General features: G+C 36.3%; 2 protein-coding genes across 2 annotated transcripts; one reads left to right on the top strand and one right to left on the bottom strand.

Moving 5' to 3' along the window:
- The first annotated feature begins 1209 nt into the window (after positions 1–1209).
- Positions 1210–5868, top strand: fam98b (family with sequence similarity 98 member B). The gene is made up of 8 exons (XM_060880259.1): positions 1210–1348; positions 2112–2257; positions 2439–2552; positions 2632–2816; positions 2992–3072; positions 3653–3769; positions 4366–4533; positions 5166–5868. Exons 1-8 carry the CDS (start codon positions 1311–1313, stop codon positions 5448–5450), a joined length of 1134 nt encoding a protein of 377 aa, XP_060736242.1. The 5' UTR covers positions 1210–1310; the 3' UTR covers positions 5451–5868.
- Positions 5869–9048: 3180 nt separating this feature from the next.
- On the bottom strand, positions 9049–18829 carry LOC132852138 (gamma-aminobutyric acid receptor subunit rho-1). The gene is made up of 10 exons (XM_060879193.1): positions 18732–18829; positions 15589–15639; positions 14997–15103; positions 14165–14232; positions 13358–13581; positions 12274–12356; positions 11265–11405; positions 11028–11180; positions 9707–9903; positions 9049–9345 (listed from the first exon to the last, which is right to left on the bottom strand). The coding sequence occupies exons 1-10, from the start codon at positions 18794–18796 to the stop codon at positions 9049–9051; spliced, it is 1386 nt and encodes a 461-aa protein (XP_060735176.1). The 5' UTR covers positions 18797–18829.
- Positions 18830–19277: the final 448 nt, after the last annotated feature.

Genomic DNA, 19277 nt, shown 5'->3' with positions numbered 1-19277 from the left:
ATCCTAATGTGGTCTGTGGTGTTGTGCTTTCTGCTTTATGCTTCTGAGATGCTTTTCAGTTGTACAGAGTGATATTTACAGCCATAGCCTTCCCAAGTCAATTTAGATCTACAGGATTTTTTTTTTGAGTGGTAAAATACTTAAGCCAGTCCACTTGGTACCAATAACCATGCCACGTTTAAAGTAACATTGCCCACATTTTTTCCCATTGTGATATTTGTTGATTTGTTGAAGCTCTTGGGTGTCTTCTATTCATAACTAACACCCACTTTTCCCAGAATAAGCTACAGATCCACTGCAACCCTGACCACTTCATTAAAATGTATTATCATTCAAGTGAAACTAATTCCCTCTGATTTAATGATCTCTATAATTTTATGTTTCTTGAGACATTAAATAATTGTAATAATCTTCCTCATATGAAAAGGGTCACTTGATGTATTCTGTAGGATTGAATTGTGTTAATTATTGTATGAATTAAATACTTTCCACACTGTTTATGCATTCTTGCCATTGGTGAAATAAAATACACCAACACATATAAAACATTTATGAAATCCTTAAAGCATTGACTGTCATATAGGAATATTATATGAAGTGTGGCATTTACCTAAATCTATTCTTATTTTGTTACAGTAAAGCATCTTATGTATGTGTCAGAAATATGTGGGATATATAAATGTGTGTGTGTGTGTGTGTGTGTGTGTGTGTGTGTGTGTGTGTGATACATACATAGATAGATAGAAATATATAAAAGATTTATATATATAAAAAAATCTATCTACAGCATATTTAATTTTTCCTACCCCACAATACCACATGTCTTTTATAACTAATATTCTGAAATGATGATTCTCTCTCTCTCTCTCTCTCTCTCTCTCTCTCATGTCTGTGAAAAACATGTAAAATAGCCCTAATCCCATTATATTGTATGGCACTGGCATAGAGAAGTAAATCCATATTTTGGTTTATTTCTGAATACAAATTTTAACTTAGTTTGCACTCAAATAATGATATCAAGTATGTCATCTATTTCCTCTTGATGCAGATGCACACACAAGGGCATCTCTCTCTCTCTCTCTCTCTCTCTCTCTCTCTCTCTCTCTCTCTCTCTCTCTCTCTCAATTAAATTTTTTTAAATGACCAAATCCACCATAGTATCTGGTGTACGGAACTGTAGAGCGTGGTCTGTGTTGCATTACGGAAGTATTATCGATGCACATACGTCCTGCGCAATTGAATATAAACTGCTCGTTTTCTCACCTGTCTTACAGGTTGTTAAATTAATTCGTTGTGTTTAATTGTGTGCAATGGAAAGCGACATACTTGATGGACTTGATCAAGTCGGGTAAGTAAAATAAATACACGGATATACTTTAAATACCGAGTAGCTACATCGGTAGCTTAGCACTGTTAGCTAGTAATGTTGTGTGCAAGGAGCACGTGAGCATAATAATAATAATAATAATAATAATAATAATAATAATAATTGCCCTGCGATGGGTTGGCACTCCGTCCAGGGTGTATCCTGTCTTGATGCCCGATGACGCCTGAGATAGGCACAGGCTCCCCGTGACCCGAGGTAGTTCGGATAAGTGGTAGAAAATTAATAATAATAATAATAATTAAACACGTTAATATCGTTTAAGGGAAACAAAACACTGTTTACAGAGTTACAGAGAAATAAAAGTTGGTTATTTAATAAAAAAAAAACTAGATCAACTAGTTAGCATTAGAACTCTTCAGACTATTAAAAAAAATATTAATGGTTAAGGCATTGGACTACTGATCAGAAGGCCATGAGTTCGAATCCCAGGTCCACCAAGGTGCCACTTCTGGGCCCCTGAGCAAGGCCCTTAACAATCAATTGCTCAGTTGTATAAAAAAAAAAAATGTAAGTCACACTGGGTAAGTGTGTCTGATAAATGCCCTAAATGTAATGTCCCTTGGGCCCCTCTGAATGCAGACGGGGAAAAATCATCTGCATTTTTGTAGCGAGAACATGAGACCTCCATAAGGGATATCTGTTTTCTGAGGACTGAAGCAGCACTGTCTTTTCAATCTTGATATTTGCAGTTGTTGACTTTTAGGCCATATTGTTTATTTCACAGCTACAGTGTTGATCTTGAGGAAAAGGCACTTTCAGTGGCATGTGAGCAAGGGTTTAATTCTCAAGAGTTCGTACATGTGTGTACATGGCTATCATCAAAACTTCACAGATACTGTGATGCTCAGGATCAGAAATCAGAAATACCAGGTAAAAAGTGATGCATTATTTACACTATTGTCTTCAAACATAAACTGTATTTGTTATATAATTCTTATAACATGCATTTAGAATGGTAAGATATAGGCCTTAGCTCTTTGTCTTTTGCTTTTATTCTTTTAAACTCTATAATCTTAAGGATTTCGATTTTATCCATGGTTTGATTTTACAGATGATCCTGAAAAAGTGAAACTCAGAATAAGTAAACTGTTGAAAGAGCTGTCCTGTCCCTACAAGGGCCTTGATGGAAAACTGAAGACCAAAAAGCAGCATCTGAAAATCCTTTGTGAGCTTATATGTTACTGTATCACTAATACTTGAGTTAATCGTGTTATAATTGGTACTGAGCAGCGTTGTGTCCGCAGTGTTTTTAGTATCAGAACTTCAGGCCACACAGATTACAACAAGCACAACACAAAAATGTAAAGACACCAGGGTTGAGAAAAAGATCTCACCTCTTCAAGACCTCCAAGCAATTTGCAAAGTGCTGAAACTCCCAGAGCCGGACCAACAGCAAACACCAGACTTATTTTCATCTATAGAAAATGAGGTATGTTTACTGAGATGTCTCATGTTAAAGAATAATGTAAATATAAATGTTTTGTTTCATATATCAATTTTTTAATTTTTGAAAACAGCTGAGCACTTCAGAATATGCACAGCGGTGGCATCCTATGCATTTTATTTATTTGGCTTGTTAAATGTTGCCTTAAATATTGCTTCAGATAAAGGTTTTGCTGAAGAAAGTTCCAGAGAAGCACATTGGAAACCCAGTGTTAAAGGAGTCCCTTAACAGTGAGCAGTGGGTAAGAATTCCACACCAATCTTTACAATTACCGAAACATATTTGGTCTGTGTGAATGACTTGCATACTGCAACAAGTAGTGAGATTTATATTTCAAGATGCACAATGTATGGTCCCAGAGAGAAATGTGTGTATGAATAGTGGATGTTTGCAATAAACCCTAATGGTGTAATTAAAGGTGTGTAAAAGAATAAAAAGTCGCAGTTGCAGATGGTCAGGTAGAAAAAAAATAAAGACAATATTCAGTAACATGGGTGTATATTGAACACTGCAGATTGCTCAAAGGGGCTACATGAGGCATGTATCACAATCATTCTTTGTCAGTAAACACTTTTTCCTGGTTATCATGGCTGTTGTTTGAATTACTAATTTGTATGCTTGGACAGAGTGTGAACTAAATTCATAGTACTGTAGCATAGGCAGAAATCAGCAAATTATGTAAAAACAAGCATAATGGCAGTATTATTCAGACATTTATCAGGAAGCGGAATAAGTGGTTTCAGTTATGTGCACATATCTAGTATAAATAGTTGCATTTTCTGTATTGTTAATGCTAATAATTAATTTTTTTTTATCCTCAGAGACAGCTGGAGAAGATAAATGGTGTTCTTTCGGAAGACTACGAGTGTCGTCGGCGCATGCTGATCAAGCGGCTGGATGTTACCGTGCAGTCTTTTGGCTGGTCAGAGAGAGCCAAGGCACGTTGAGCTGCAGCTTTCTGCACTGTGTCATGTGATTTGTGTGTTTTCGCATTTCTCAGTTGTTTAAGGAATGTAAGAGCTAGTAGAAATGCACATCAACTATATTAGAGACGCAATACTAATACTGGGTTGGATGCCCCTTTGCTCTCAGAACAGCCTCATGTCTTTGTGACATTGATTCCTTAAAGCAATTACAACTTTTTTTGCTTGATTTGTAAGCTGCACATTCATGCTGTGTACAGTATGTCTGGTTTTACTACATCCTAAAGATGCTCAATGGTCCATTGTAGTACACTGGACTCACTGTCAGGATCATGGAAGCAGTTTGAGGCAACTTGTGTCTTTGTGACTTTTGTGATGCATTACAATGCTGGAATAGACATTATAAAATGAGATGAATGTGTGCAGTAACAGCACCCAGAGGTGAAAGTAATTGAGATTTTCATTTTTTCCCAATTCTGATGTTTGATCTGAATGTTACCTGAAACATTAACTGCCACATGATTGGCTGTTTGTGTAAATCTAAAGGTGAACATAAAGTGATCAGTGAGTATAAATCAAGCGAGTAAATTCCATTCATTCTTTGTCATCAGGCAAAAACTGACACAATGGCAAGGGCCTATCAGCCCAAGAGACACTCACTGACATTAAAGTCATCAGTAAGCCTTGCCCACCTCCTGGCAGCACGAGATGACCTCTGCAACATGGTGAAGACCACCAGTGAGTCCTGCAGGAAGAGGACAGCCTGCGCTGTGAACAAGGTGAGTGTAAACTATATACTGGTAGCTCCAGATGCTCATTATATTTGCGCACACATAATATAATTGTGGCATAACATAATTATTGCACATGTGGGTTCAGATGAAAATGAGGAAACGGAAGGCAGTTTCTCTCACTTATTTTATTAATGTTTTCCTCTTCTACACAATTTATCACTGTCTTTTCGATGTTTTATTTTTGCACAAACAAACAGATCAGCTGTCATTGTGTAGCTCTCATCTTGAGACTCCCTCTCTCTCTCGCCTTCCCCCTTTTATCTATTCACCGCCGCTCTTTAAAACACAAAGCGCCTGTTAGTAAATCACCCACAGGTAAATCCTTATTTTCACAAATTTGTTCTCCTGACTCCACTTATTCACAAAGCGGCGCTCGACCACGCCCTTGCCACCACATGTTTTATAATTCGGTTCTTATATTCTCTATAAATAGTCATGCCATCATTATAAACATTCAGTAGTGTTTTGTAAAGCTAAATCTAAATCTTTGGTGTCTACGATTTGTTATATTTTGGGAAAAATGGACGCGTTGGCCTACTGTCTGCCAAATGTCTGTAAGCCATTTTTTTTGGAATAACCTTAACCGTTCCTCAGCTCAGGAATTTTCTGTTTGCCAGGTGCTGATGGGAAGGGTTCCTGATCGAGGAGGAAGACCCTCAGAGATTGAAGCTCCTCCCCCTGAGATGCCGTCCTGGCAGGCGCGACAGGATGTAGGAGGAGGACGTGGATACAGAGGTGGTGGTGGATATAGAGGAGGAGGTGGCGGATATGGAGGTGGTGGTTATAGAGGTGGATACGAGCGTGGAGAATATGGAGGGGGCGGACATCGAGATGGAGGATATGGAGGCGGCGGATGGAGCCGAAGTGGAGGACGACGACAGGGGGGCTATTATCAGCGTTAAGACAATTTTCTTTGTGATGGAAGATGAGCGCACTGTTGACATGAAAATGCATGTGATTAACTGAGTTAAGTTGCTTGTGTGTGTACAACATATTTTCAGTTGTTTTTTATCTTGAAAATATGCTCAGAGACTGAAACAGGAATCATTAAACATATTTAAATTTGCGTTGTTTGCATTGACCTGGACGACAGGGCAAGCAGGTCATGGATGAAAGGTAATGATCTTCACCACATATTTTTACTTGGAAAATGTCTGTAGTACTGTGTTAGTATTCAGTACACATTCACTTTTTAAATCATCTTTTGTATTATTTCTGTTATTTTATTTTGGTTAGTACTAGTTTTTGAGATGAATCCTAAGGATTAGCATTGTGTTAAATTTAGAATAATAAAGACATGACAACAGTAACAGAGCAACACTTCTTGAATGTGACCTTTTTTTAAATACAGAATAGTTCTGATGCTTTCTATTTTACTTTGTTTCATAAAGTAGCAGTTAAAATTAGTAAACTTCTTCTATGTTGTTTCCTTTGCCTTTGATTGTTGTGGTGGATTTTTAAGAATTTTTACCTTTACTCTTTATCTTTTATTTCATACATACAAGGACTCTGACAACTGGCTATAGTAGGTGGAAGTATTACACCATGTAGTGTTCTTAATTAGGTGTGTCAACTGCTAAAATGTCTGAAAGAAGCGATTTTATGATTCTAGCATTTAAAATACTTTGTACGGTGTCAGGCTTCAGGTTTGATGCATGCAGTCAGCAGGAAAACTTCATCTGCGTTTCTGTTATGTAAGTGTCAACATAAAATGCGTCTTTATATACAGTATTTATAGGTGAAAAGAGCTGATCCTAACAAAAACACATGATCATTTTGGGTCACTTCTGAAGCGGAGACAGAGTGAACCTGACTTACCTCTGTGACTCGCTATTCCCTTTAAATAATATTAGTTACGGTATGAAATATCCACCCATGCACTGCCAAGGAACATTTAATGATAAAGGATATTTAGCAGACCTTCATTCTGCTGAAGGTAAAGTCTACCTTCAAATTTCCATTTGCATGGCCATAACATTCATTTAGCTTAAGTAATTGTTTTATCTTGGTCCAAGATGCCAAGAATCCAGAATCTATCCAAGGAACACTGGGAAAGAGGCGAAAATACACCCTGGATGGGACCACAGTCCATTGCAGGGCACAATGCATGCATATACACACTGTTTAGTGACAACCCTACATGCTGCACCAAATTGCCACCCTTGGAAAATCGGTATAATAATTAACTTGCGTGTAAATTGCATATTTGTGTATTTGTTCACAGGACGATGCAATCTCTGATGCTTCAGTCATGTTTACAGTATGCTTGACAGTTAGGAAATCCTCAGATACTACTTGATATCCACAATGTTCTAATTAACTGTGATCCTATGATCTACATAATCTGAGAACTTTTGTATATACAGTATCAATTATTGATACTGTATTATATTATCAATAATTAACACGAAGCAATCAACTAAAATAATAGCTTTGTTATTTTCGACTAGAATGTTTAGCATCGTGTGCATACACTTCAGTGGACATTTTGAATAATAGCACAAATTCTGTGATAATCCTTCACTGTAAGTATCCACAGCAACATCCATATCTCCAGTAGGTTTACTGAGTCATCTCCATGTAGACTGCAGTGGCTCAGTGGTTAACGTTCTGTGTTGTGACTAGAATTTCCTGTTCTACACTTTGTGTGAATTCACCTTCACGTGTAAGTTGCTACCAAATGAGTAAACGCATGCTCCAGGTGGCTTCTATGTGAAAGATTTCTGAAAATAAAGGATGCTCAGATTCACAGTTAATGGTTTTATCTGCAGTATATTTATTGTTTATTGCATTTTTCATAAATCGTGTCAATATTCACAATTAGTGTGAACATTACAGTCTGTTTTATTGTGTCAAAGAAAACAAAGAAACAAAAAATTGAAAAACAACACACAAGAAATAAATCTGTCCTAAACTTGTAACAGTAAACTCGTCTGGAAACTGGAAAATTATTGGTGATTATACTATACCGCTTGACCAACCCCTGACTTTTTGCTCGGTATGGAATAATGCAAAACAAAATGACTAGATACACAAAAAACAAGCTACATTTCCATAAAATATAATTAGTATAAAAATCATGCAAACTACAGTACTTCATTCAATTTACAAACAGATACTCTAGACCTCACAAATTTTATTTTAACAAAATAAACTTGTCATCTTGTATTTATGATCTCTGGATTTTGTATGGAATTTCAGTTGTCAAATCCACCAAATTATTTATTTACACAAATGTTAACTGAACATGTCCCTTCAGCTCCAGCAATCTAAAGAGTTTTACAATGGTGAGGCATTACAATGGTGCATATCTCAAAACAACATTAACGTGTATTATTATTATTATTATTATTAACAACCCCATGGCCTTAATTCAGGTATCACAGGTTTCTTTCTGTTTCTGAACACAAAATAAACCATAATAAAGCCTTAAACTTTGCGGAACCTGGTGTTCATGTTGTTTGAAGTGGAAGATAAATCTAAGCTGCAGTAGATTAAGCATCTAAAGCATTCAGAAGAATAGTAGAATAAGTATATAATTATGTACAGTGAACATGATGTCTACATAAGTGTATTATTTTGAAACCCAGTCGGTTGAGTAGAGATGTTCTGTAATCTACAGCAGTGGTCCAGAGACTTCCAAGGGAAACCATAACCCTAACCCCTTTTTAATTTTTATGTTATTAGCCTGCTTGACTGACATCTATAATTGAATGGGTTAAATAAAAATATTCTCATGGCTGGAACAGGAAGCTGTCTCAAGATTGTGATGACTTTAACAGGTAATCTTAATCAAACACAACAAAGCTGCCAAACCAGGAGACAAAGTCAGTAGAGACAACTTTGTGAATGTTTACAAAGAAGCAGCAATCGTTTAGAGGATGGTTTGTACATAAAATGACATTTTGCTAAAAAAAAAAAAAAAAATATTCTTATATTTCCCTGTGTATGAAGTATATATCTTATACTTCCCTGTGTATGAAGTGCAGTCGGTTAATATTTTGTCTATTTATTAAAGTTTATAAGACATATACATATATATGTTTATACATACATTTATATATATATACATTTATATATATATATATATAAAAAAACAAGTACTGATGAATCTGTGAAGTTCATTTTATAGTTACAGAAGTTACCGTCTACCAAACATTTAATAAGCCCTGAACTACATGATCTGAAATCCTACTATGTTTAAAGATTTGGGTGTTTTCAACATTTTTTTATTATTATTTTATTATTTTGTATTATCATACAAAGGTTGCCTAAAGCACCAGAAGTCAAATGAATGAAAGAAGTAGCAGAAATAATTATATTATTATTAGAAGAAGAAATAACTATTTTAAAAATTCCAAGAATTAAATTGCATTTTGAAAAAAGTGCAAATAAATCAGTCCCTGTTGTTAGCTTCTTTTCTTCTTGTGAATATTCATTGCACCTCAACAAAGTCTAACACAGCCTTTAATAGTTCAGACCACACCTATCGGTGGTGTGTTAGGAGTAGATGGACCAGTAGACGATGTTGAAGAGGGTGTATGCTCCAGGAAAGATCACCCTTGAGTACTTGTCTATGGCATGAGTGTCTATCCAGATGTTGACGTAGCTTCTTAAGCTCCTCACCTGACTGGTGGTCTGATTGTCTGCTAATGTGAACTGAGCAAAGATCCTCTCCTGTCTCACTTCATTCTCTGGCATCCCATAGTTCCCTGTTGTGCTTTGGTCCACATCACTATAGGCAGTAGCGACTATCATGTCCTCAACTGGGCGTGCTATACCACATGTGCAGGGTAACTGAAGAGTCAGAGCATTAACAGGATGAATAGTAATAGATGGGTGGACTAAACTCATACCTTTATGATCATAAGAATATTTGCAACATAAAAGTGCTGTACATTTTTAAAGTGCTATCATTTTAAATAGAGGTAAATCAGTCAATAAAAGCTATGAGGATTTACAAGCACCAGAAATGAGCATGCTATCAGGTTTATCATTCGTGTATGTGCAAACGACTTTAGCCAAGGGGCTGATACCCTGTCTATCATTAAAAAGCTAATATATCAAATATGCATCAATATTGCTGGTTTAAAACTTAAATTTATTTGTGCCATAAAGTGTGTTAATAGTGTATCAGCCTGATTGTGTGTATACTCACTTGCTCTCTGAGCTTCCTCTCTGTGCGCTCCTGCACGGTGGTCAGGTAATTGACAGCTGCATACTCGATAACAGAGAGGAACACGAACACAAAGCTGACCCACAAGTAGATGTCCACTGCTTTGATGTAGGACACTCGTGGCATAGAGGCGTTGACGCCAGTGATGATGGTGGACATTGTAAGAACCGTAGTAATACCTAACAGTAAACATTAGGGATGAGCGAGTACAGCATTATCTGTATCTGTATCTGTTAACCATATGAATTATCTGTATCTGTATCTGTATCTGAGTGGGTGTATTATCTGTATCTGTATCTGTATCTGAGTGGGTGGGGCCTATTGGGGCTTGTATTGAAATGGGCGGGGCTTTAACCGGTATGTTATTTTAAGCATGCAATTGATATGGGTTGATCAGAAATTGTTATATTTATTGCTGATTAGAAAAATATTTACAGGACAGCATCAGGATTGAGCTTCAGATCAATGGTTTTGATCACGATAGCAAACAAACTATATTACAGAACAAATTTTGCAACAATGAAAACAAAACAATGCAGTGCAATTATGAAGTAAACCAGTGTCTGGTTACTGGTTAGAGACAGCTGAAGGTTTAAAAAAAGAAAAAAATCTCCGACAGGCAGAGACGCAATGCGAGTCGCATTCTACCAAGCAAGCACCACGTCTGAACGAGCCCACGTTTACCAGAACTCTACTGGTTATTAAGTACGTATTATTAACGTTACAACCCGAAGTAAAAAGCTGAAGAAACCCTAAATGTTAACGGAAAACACCCGCGAACCCGAGTGACTGAGGGAGAGACAGAGAGCTGTTCTGTGTGTGACTGTGAGTGAGCAGAGCGAGACACAGCAACACAATACATCTGTATGTGTGTAGGGGAGGGGCGCTGTGACTAGCCTATCACAGAACGCTGACACAATCAGATACCCAATGATGATTTTCATTCAATCCGAGCACAGATATTGACTCGTATTACTCGTATAATACTCGTACTCGGCAGAAGTGCTTTATCCGTACCGGATACTCGTTTCAGCCAAATATCCGGCTCATCTCTAGTAAACATCTGTATAAATATCAAATTCTTTTTTATTTTTATATGATTCATTAACCACTATGGAGTGTGACATGATAAAAAAAAAAAATTAAATGTTGAACCAAAACAGATTTAAATTCCATTTTTTAAAAATACATTTAAAATTAAAAAGGTCAAGTAATCCAAATAAAAGCCTTTAAAAATTTTTTCTAAATAAATACGAGCAAGCTGTTTTACTGTTTATGTTTATTTAGGAACCAGTGAACTAACCTAAAGGTACTCTTGCAGGTACAGCCCTACGATCGATCCAGAATGACACCCAGGACAACATGACCATGAGTGTGGCAGGGAAGTATGTCTGTAGCAGAAAGAAGAAGATGTGGCGACGGAGAGTGAAGTGGATGTACAACCTATTGTACCAACCTGTAAAAAAAACACAGTTTAGTACCATAGTGGGTGCCAGTTTTTAAAGACGTGTTGTGAGAGGAACACAGTGTGATGGATTACCTGTGCTGCTATAGAAAGCTAGCTTTGTAGTCGTGTGAAACTTTTGGATGAGAAACTGGGACAGTGAGATCCTGTCATCTGTGTTTAAAGACTCATTCCCTTTCTTCCAATACAACATGAGGTCATCATCAGTGTAAGCATCTGCAATGGGAAAACAACATATTTCACTACATGTCTTGGCTTTTTTGTTTTGCTTGTACAGTGACTGCCAGTTTATTAGATAGACTATCTAATTAGACTAATATCTAGTAGAATGTTATGCTTCATGTTCTGTTGCCATACAGAATAGTATAAGTTTCTGTATGCTTTGTGAAGATGACCAAACAGCATGAGGAACTGACTTGCAGGAAAGTGCTCTCTCCTTCTCATGCCAAAGGTATTGAATAAGGTTTAGATTAGGGGCCTAAAGAGGGCCGTTGAAGCAACAACAGCTTGTTGAGTTGTTCCTATAACCTTTCATTAATGGTACATACCAGGCTGGATGATATGTAGTCATATAGAGATGTTTTGATACACAAAACATCTAAAGCAAGTCATTTAGATGTTCTTCAGTGTGTATCATAGGAACTGATGCCAAAACTGACCTGCACTCTTCGCATCACCTCACAAATAAATAACATAAAAATACAGACAAAGCTAAGCAAGTCAATATTTGCCAGGTAGAAAGTTGTTTTCCAGCTTACTTAATACAATAATTAATTGATCAATAAACGATTGAGATTTTATAATTGCCCTACTGCTGTGTTCAGAAACAATTTAAAATCAGCTGGAAGATGGCAGATTTTTCACATTCAAGGCCACTGTTTCATACCATTTTTGAGTTCAATCAGTGATGTATTAGTTTGAATGTATAGTTTATGGCAAGGTATGAGTCGTTCTAATCAACTGGCAGCACAGGGTTTATATATATGTTCACCATCTAACACTGCTTTCAGAGAATCCTAGGAATTTTCTATATAAAATTGTACAATAGTAATTTAATAAGTATCCTTTTTTTAAACCCACATACAGCTTTCTATCTCAAGTGAGCAGGTCTGTGTGTCCAGAGGAAAACGACTGAGGTCCATATTGCACATGGCAGTGACTGTTACTCTGCAAAACAAATGATATAACAATTTAAATCCATTACATTTTATTCAAACAAAATGACACACTTGAAATAGTATTTCTTTCATATTATTTTTATTATTAATTTTGCATTTTGCAACAACAGAAATTAAACAAAAACATGTTATACACATAACTTAATTGCAAAAGAATTTTTTAAGTTATAGCCAATGGTAATGCTCACAATTATCTGCAATGAAATCTCATAATTAGTCAAACAATTTACAATGCTTTTAAAGAATGCACTGTTGAATATCAAGCACACCAAATGTGACTCTGTGTTTCTAATTGGTGTTCACATTTTCACCCTGTGAATGAGGTACTAAATTTTAACATGAAATTAATTTGATTTATTTCATGTAATGACAATTAGATTGTGCCTATTCATGGTAATGAGGTTTATTAGTTTAATAATCCATGTGAATGGCATATGGAGGACATAAATGGTTAGTGGTTCTCTTGATTAACACATTATGCAGGCCATGTGTCCCCTTTGCTGCAGGCGCGAAGAAACTGAAATCCCTAAACATCACATAAGAGTAGTGTACCCCCTAGTTACACTAAAATGAGTATTAGCATGATGAGAGTCAAGGAGAGGAGAGGAGAGGAAAAGCGATTGCTCAGTGATGCCGTCCCTTGTGGCACGATCTGAGGTCCATGAGTTCAATATTGAGTGGAATGTTCTAAATTTAACTAAAAGTGGTGTATTGTGGACAGCAGTAGCCTGGAGGCAGGAACATTTGGACATAGTTGTTTGCTCTCCAGCTGATCCTTCCTCCTGCTGCTATGCCCCAAGCAAGTCAACAAACCTCAAATCTGCACAGCAACTCTCTTTGCTGGCTAATATAAATCTAATATAAATCTATCTCTTCCGTCTATAAATCTAAATGTGATAATAATAATAATAATAATAATAATAATAATAATAATAATAACAATAATAATAATATTTAAAATCCACTTGTCTAAGGATAAAGCAACTGTACCGTAAACTGTAAAGAACATTTCCATCAGGATAAACCCGCAACATCACGTTGTCCGTAGTAGTGTCATGGATGAAAGATCTTTTCGAGTGAACAAAGAACATGTCAGGCACCCAAATCTTCTTCACCAGTCTGCTGTCGAAGGTCATGCTCTGATTGTTGGTGCTTGGAAAGGCCAGGCGCTCGTCCTTCCAATAATGTCTCAGATACAGCGTCATAGTGAAGTCCTGAGTTTAAAAAAAATTCTAATATAAAAAAAGTATGCTTTTTTATGTTTAGATATTCAAGAGATAATACATTTTACTGATACTTTTAAAGTTTTAAATTATTCAAATAGTTTAGAGAAATTTCAAATATTTTTATAGTCAAGATGGATTTTAAAATGCTTATTCCGTTTTAATGAATCTTCTTTCCATACTGCTCCCTTATTACACCTGTAAAACGTTTCCTACAGACGAGTCTCATGAAAATAGAGATCATTCTATATGTCTGTATGAAGCAGATTTATGGGAGAAAATGCTGAGAAATCATGAAATGCTACAACAAATTCAGTTAAATCTCATTTTGCATATTTTAAGGATTCATTTAAAGTACCTCTGAACTCAAAAACATTTTTCTTTTTTTTCTTTTTTTTTCTTTTTTAAAAATGATTTTTACACAGACAAAGACAGATGATTCCAGTTGTACAGACATGTCTTCAGAGGCTACAGAGATTAGAGGACAGTTAGAGGATGATGTACAACATTAACCATGCATTTGACGTGTCATTTACCTGCACTCATATATTATCACTAATTTAAAAGTACTCACCATATCAACCTCAGAGATAGTGTCAAGGCTCTCAACCTGAACATCTACTCCTACTGGTATAGGAGGTCCTGTAAGTGCATACTTGTAGTAAATAAGCAAATTAAAGATTACATTCTCTCTTTCAGAGGTTTATATTGATTATAATATGTTTTCATGTATTTGCATTAACTCCACAGGTACAAATGTTAAGCACTTGACTTTCACTATTCTTTACAAATGTGAAAAAAGGGTTTAATCAATTCAACAGGATTTGATGGTGCTTGTGTACAGTACAGGAATTGACTAATTTTAGTTTTTGGTCCCATAATATAAAAAATAAACTACATTTAGGTCACCGTGGAACAAATTTCCTACATCTGACTTGTGACCGGGTCTCGGTTTAGCCTTCACTAGGTCATTTTAAAGTTGGCATGTGACTGTGTTGATCCTGCTACGATAGCATTTTTTTAATCACGCTATCACTGCAAAACACTGAAAGGATCTTTGCATAGTTTTTTTTTCCCTGTGCACCATGAAACCATATTAAATCCCGTTTACCAATACCATTCAACCACAAACAAATCGTGCAGTCCAGTTCAGCCTGAGCATATTCAAATATGACCACAGGATATTGTTCTTGTATCAGTGTATTTATTCTGTCAGAGTCTGGATATGATACTGCAGCTCTCATTGAGGATTAATTTGGTTTCTCTGATCATTTAGATTCTCCTGATACATCTGGTTGAAATTTCATTAGTCATTTGCTTACTAAGTTCTCTTAATAAGTCTTACAGCATTTCACAAAGAATTCAGAAAAAATATATATGAGCTGATAAGAATATTAGAGACTTACCTCCAAATGCTGGCCTCATTGTAAAGTCATGGTCCTCTATCCTTAATAATTGTTCAGATTTTGTCACAGGAGATTTTGTTTGATCAGGACTTCTTCTGAAGATTGGACTGTTTCAGTAATTAAAAGTAATTGAATTCAATTAAAGCAATTTGCAATTAAATCAATAAATGAAATCTTCTACAGAATATTTAATCAATATGTATATCCTTCTGTCCATTTTCTGGACAGGGTTGCATGGAGCCTGGAGTCTATCCCAGGTTACATAGGTGGACAAGGTGTCAACCCATCACAGCACACGGTGCAAGAAAAATGTACTATCCACCAAGCTGCCATGCTCTCAGTATCATTAATCCAAAATCTAGTTTAGTATAAAAAGTAATCCTCAATCAATGTGTCAGGTGTGAAACTCTCCTCTACATAATTGTGTCTAGATTTATTTAATGACAGTATACGCAAACATTGGAAAAACTGTAATGTAGATAGATCAAAAGTAGATCAGGTTTGATTAAAACTAAAACATACAACTTTGTTTGTAGCTAAATATATCCATTGGAAGGTCAATTTCAAATAAAATGAAGCAAAATCTTCAGACCTGCCAGATTTGTGAGTTCCTCCCTTTATCAACTCTAGTTCTCTCTGGGATCTGAAAAAAATAATAATAAATTGAGTCAAATTGTTTCACAGATTGATAACACTTTGTAAAAAATATTTGGGCATGCTGTTGTAGGAAACCAATAAATGATGAAGACTATTTTCCAGTTACAGTTTAAATCCTCTCGTACAACAGCAATTTTAGTAGTAATTGTAGCCTAAGTAATTAAACAAATTTTTTTAATTATATAAAATGTGGTGGAAGATCCAAAAGCGTTCCTGTTATCATTTAAGTTACAAACAGTTAGTCTCTCAGCAGCATCTCTTTTATTTTTTCTCTTGAACTTAATAAGTCGGATACGTATCTGGTCATGTTACAGAGAAACACAAATATCTCAGTCATGCAAACTTCTCAGAAAAAAGATCAGCTCTACCTCTGATTGTTACAAAGTGCTGACAAAAAAGACTCCTTCCAGAAATTCTAAATAAATGTCCTCACCAAAAACATTTCTATATCACTTGTTTCCATTATATTGCTCATGTTTTTTGTTTTATATCTGTTTATATAAAACATCCACTTCCTCGTCCGTGTGAAATTTGTTACTATATAAGAACCACCATTAATATAAGCAGTTTAATATAAACATGCAATTTGCCATGTAGCTTGAACTACTTACAGAGCTGCTGCTATAGAAAATTAAAAAATTAACACTTTCTTTCCAGTAATAATCAAGAATTCAAAGGCACTGTATATCAGTTCTAATACTTAGTGCCTTCTTGTTAATTTGATAAACTACTGCTGCACAATACTAATGATTTCCCAGTAATTGCAAAATTAAGATTTTAGTTCATCCATTTTTTTCTTTTGGTATCTCTATGACACAGAAGTCTTGCAAGGCTTGCATGCATAAAATTAAGTACATCACAGCAAATACATTTGAATGCCTAAAGTGGATTACCGAATAAACAAAAGTACTGTCTCACAGACTATCAGGCAGCAGAATGCCAAGGTGTAATGTGATATTTGATATAATCTGCCATGATGGCGACAGGGTGTTGCTGTTTGAGAGAAATGGAGAGTTTTGTGTTAAAGGCTCCTTTTCTTCTATCCCACTCAACAGCTGGTTACTAATCCTCTTGGCTTTACGGTTTGTCCAATCAACTCCTGCTTACGTTAATGAACAAATCTGCAGGTCTATTTACTTCAGGATATGCAATGTCTTTTACAAAATGGTGCATGTTTTTAATTAATTACATATTTGTCTAGAATACTCAGTTTGAAAAAAAATGTATTATACATTATTGCTGAAGTAACTGATGAAAACTGCAGCTCAGATGAAATATTGTTGCCATCATGTATAGCCATGATAAGGAGTAAACTACTCTGTTACTAATGAATGGAAATGTTGTGGAACATAAATGTTATTTCTGGTTAGTGCACTTTGTGTGTAACAGTTTTTAAGAATTTGGTTCTCTTGGTCATACTCCATGACTTTACAATGTCATTCTATTTTATATGCATTGAAAAATCTCAAGTAAAGTGTTTTCATTCATTCATTCATTCTTCTTCTACCGCTTATCCGAACTACCTCGGGTCACGGGGAGCCTGTGCCTATCTCAGGCGTCATCGGGCATCAAGGCAGGATACACCCTGGAGGGAGTGCCAACCCATCGCAGGGCACACACACTCTCATTCTCTCACGCAATCACACACTAGGGACAATTTTCCAGAGATGCCAATCAACCTACCATGCATGTCTTTGGACCGGGGGAGGAAACCGGAGTACCCGGAGGAACGGGGAGGAGTACCCGGAGGAACCCCCGAGGCACGGGGAGAACATGCAAACTCCACACACACAAGGCGGAGGCGGGAATCGAACCCCGATCCTGGAGGTGTGAGGCGAACGTGCTAACCACTAAGCCACCGTGCCCCCGTGCCCCGTAAAATGTTTGGAATATAGGTAAATTTATTTAATATTTATTAACAATACTTAACATTGTTAAGCAATTTGTCACTTCTTTCGAAGCTTGAAAATATCTTCTTCCAAACCCCTCTATAATTAAACTCACTCACTCGTTTTCTACCGCTTATCCGAACTACCTCGGGTCACGGGGAGCCTGTGCCTATCTCAGGCGTCATCGGGCATCAAGGCAGGATACACCCTGGACGGAGTGCCAACCCATCGCAGGGCACACACACTCTCATTCACTCACGCAATCACACACTACGGACAATTTTCCAGAGATGCCTATGATTAAACTTACAGTGAGAAATAGTTATATTTAATATATTCAACCATATTCAACTATATTCAATATTAATTCATTCATTCATTCATTTTGCAGTGTAAAAAATGAGTATCTAATCCAGTCTTCTGTTTTAGTGGCCTAAATAAACCGTATTAATGCGCTATATTTTAGACACTGTGCATCAGGTTTCTCAATTCTTTCTTTAATTCGCAAATTCATTAACTGGATTGTTTGAAGCAATTAAATATTAACACAATACAAAATATTAACTTGTGACAGTTAATGAGCATTCATTTCTCTTCAGTAAACACGTATCATTGAAGGACTGGACAAGCCCCTTACAGGACATCAACTGGCAAACGCACAGGAAATCCATGCAAAACATGGGGAGTACATGCACCAAAAGACAGTTACTGGTGCATGAGCTCAGGATCAAATAAGGGACCATAGACCTGAGGTTGAATCACTACCCACAGTGACGTTGGGTAGTCTGGTATTTTTTTTAGCAATTAAATAGCAAAATAGATTTTCCTATTTTCCTATTTAATTGTTTGAGTTTAAGATTTATATAACAATATATAAATATTTCTAACATAAAGCTGATTCTAGTCACCTGGAAAAAAATACTTTTTTTAAAAATCTGTTTTAAAGCATTTAAATCTAAAGTCTTTATCATAATGAATAAAATGGAAAAGGCTATAAATTAAAGCTGAATGTAGATGTTTGCAATTGCAAATTTCAAAACTATAAAATCTCAAATTTACATTTAAAATGTACAAAAGAGAAACTGAACATTTTAAACAATTGAAACTAATTTACTAAAGTTACTGCAAACAAAGAAGACACTTTAGCACACACATGGAGAGAATCTTGCTGAGTAAATGGCCTCTTTACCTGCTTTGCTTGTAAGCCTCAGGTTTATAACCCTTCTGGTGGACTGACTTCCCAGCAGCACCCATTAAACAGATATAGATCAGCACAATTACAGCATCTATATGCATAGTGCACATAGTCCTCCAATCACATCCAGTCAGATTCTACACACAAGTCCTGAACATGCAGCAAAGGGCATTCTCTTACAGGAGCCAAGGAAGAACGCACAGCTCAGCCCTCACTGTAAACACCACTCAGTTCTTAATCTCCCCACTGGGAAAAGCAATTTTCACTAACCCATAAATCCCTGAGCGTCAGATGGCACAGATTTGATCCCTCCAGTGGTTGATGTGTCACACTCACTCTGCACTGCCCTGGACCAATTCTCATAATGATCCCGTGTTCTGCATTTATTTGTGAGGTCAGTCACGAGGATGGAGGAGATCCTGCACTGATGTACAGCTGTACTGAAAAGAACACTTTAATAAAACAACCCTCCCCCGACCTCAACCCTGTCGCCTTTTTTAAGTTTACTCAGCTCATCTAATCTTCTGGTAATCAGGAGGA

This window comes from Tachysurus vachellii, chromosome 10 (genome assembly GCF_030014155.1).
Source record: "Tachysurus vachellii isolate PV-2020 chromosome 10, HZAU_Pvac_v1, whole genome shotgun sequence".
NCBI classification, from domain to species: Eukaryota; Metazoa; Chordata; class Actinopteri; order Siluriformes; family Bagridae; genus Tachysurus; species Tachysurus vachellii.
This window is presented reverse-complemented; position numbering and strand designations above follow the sequence as displayed.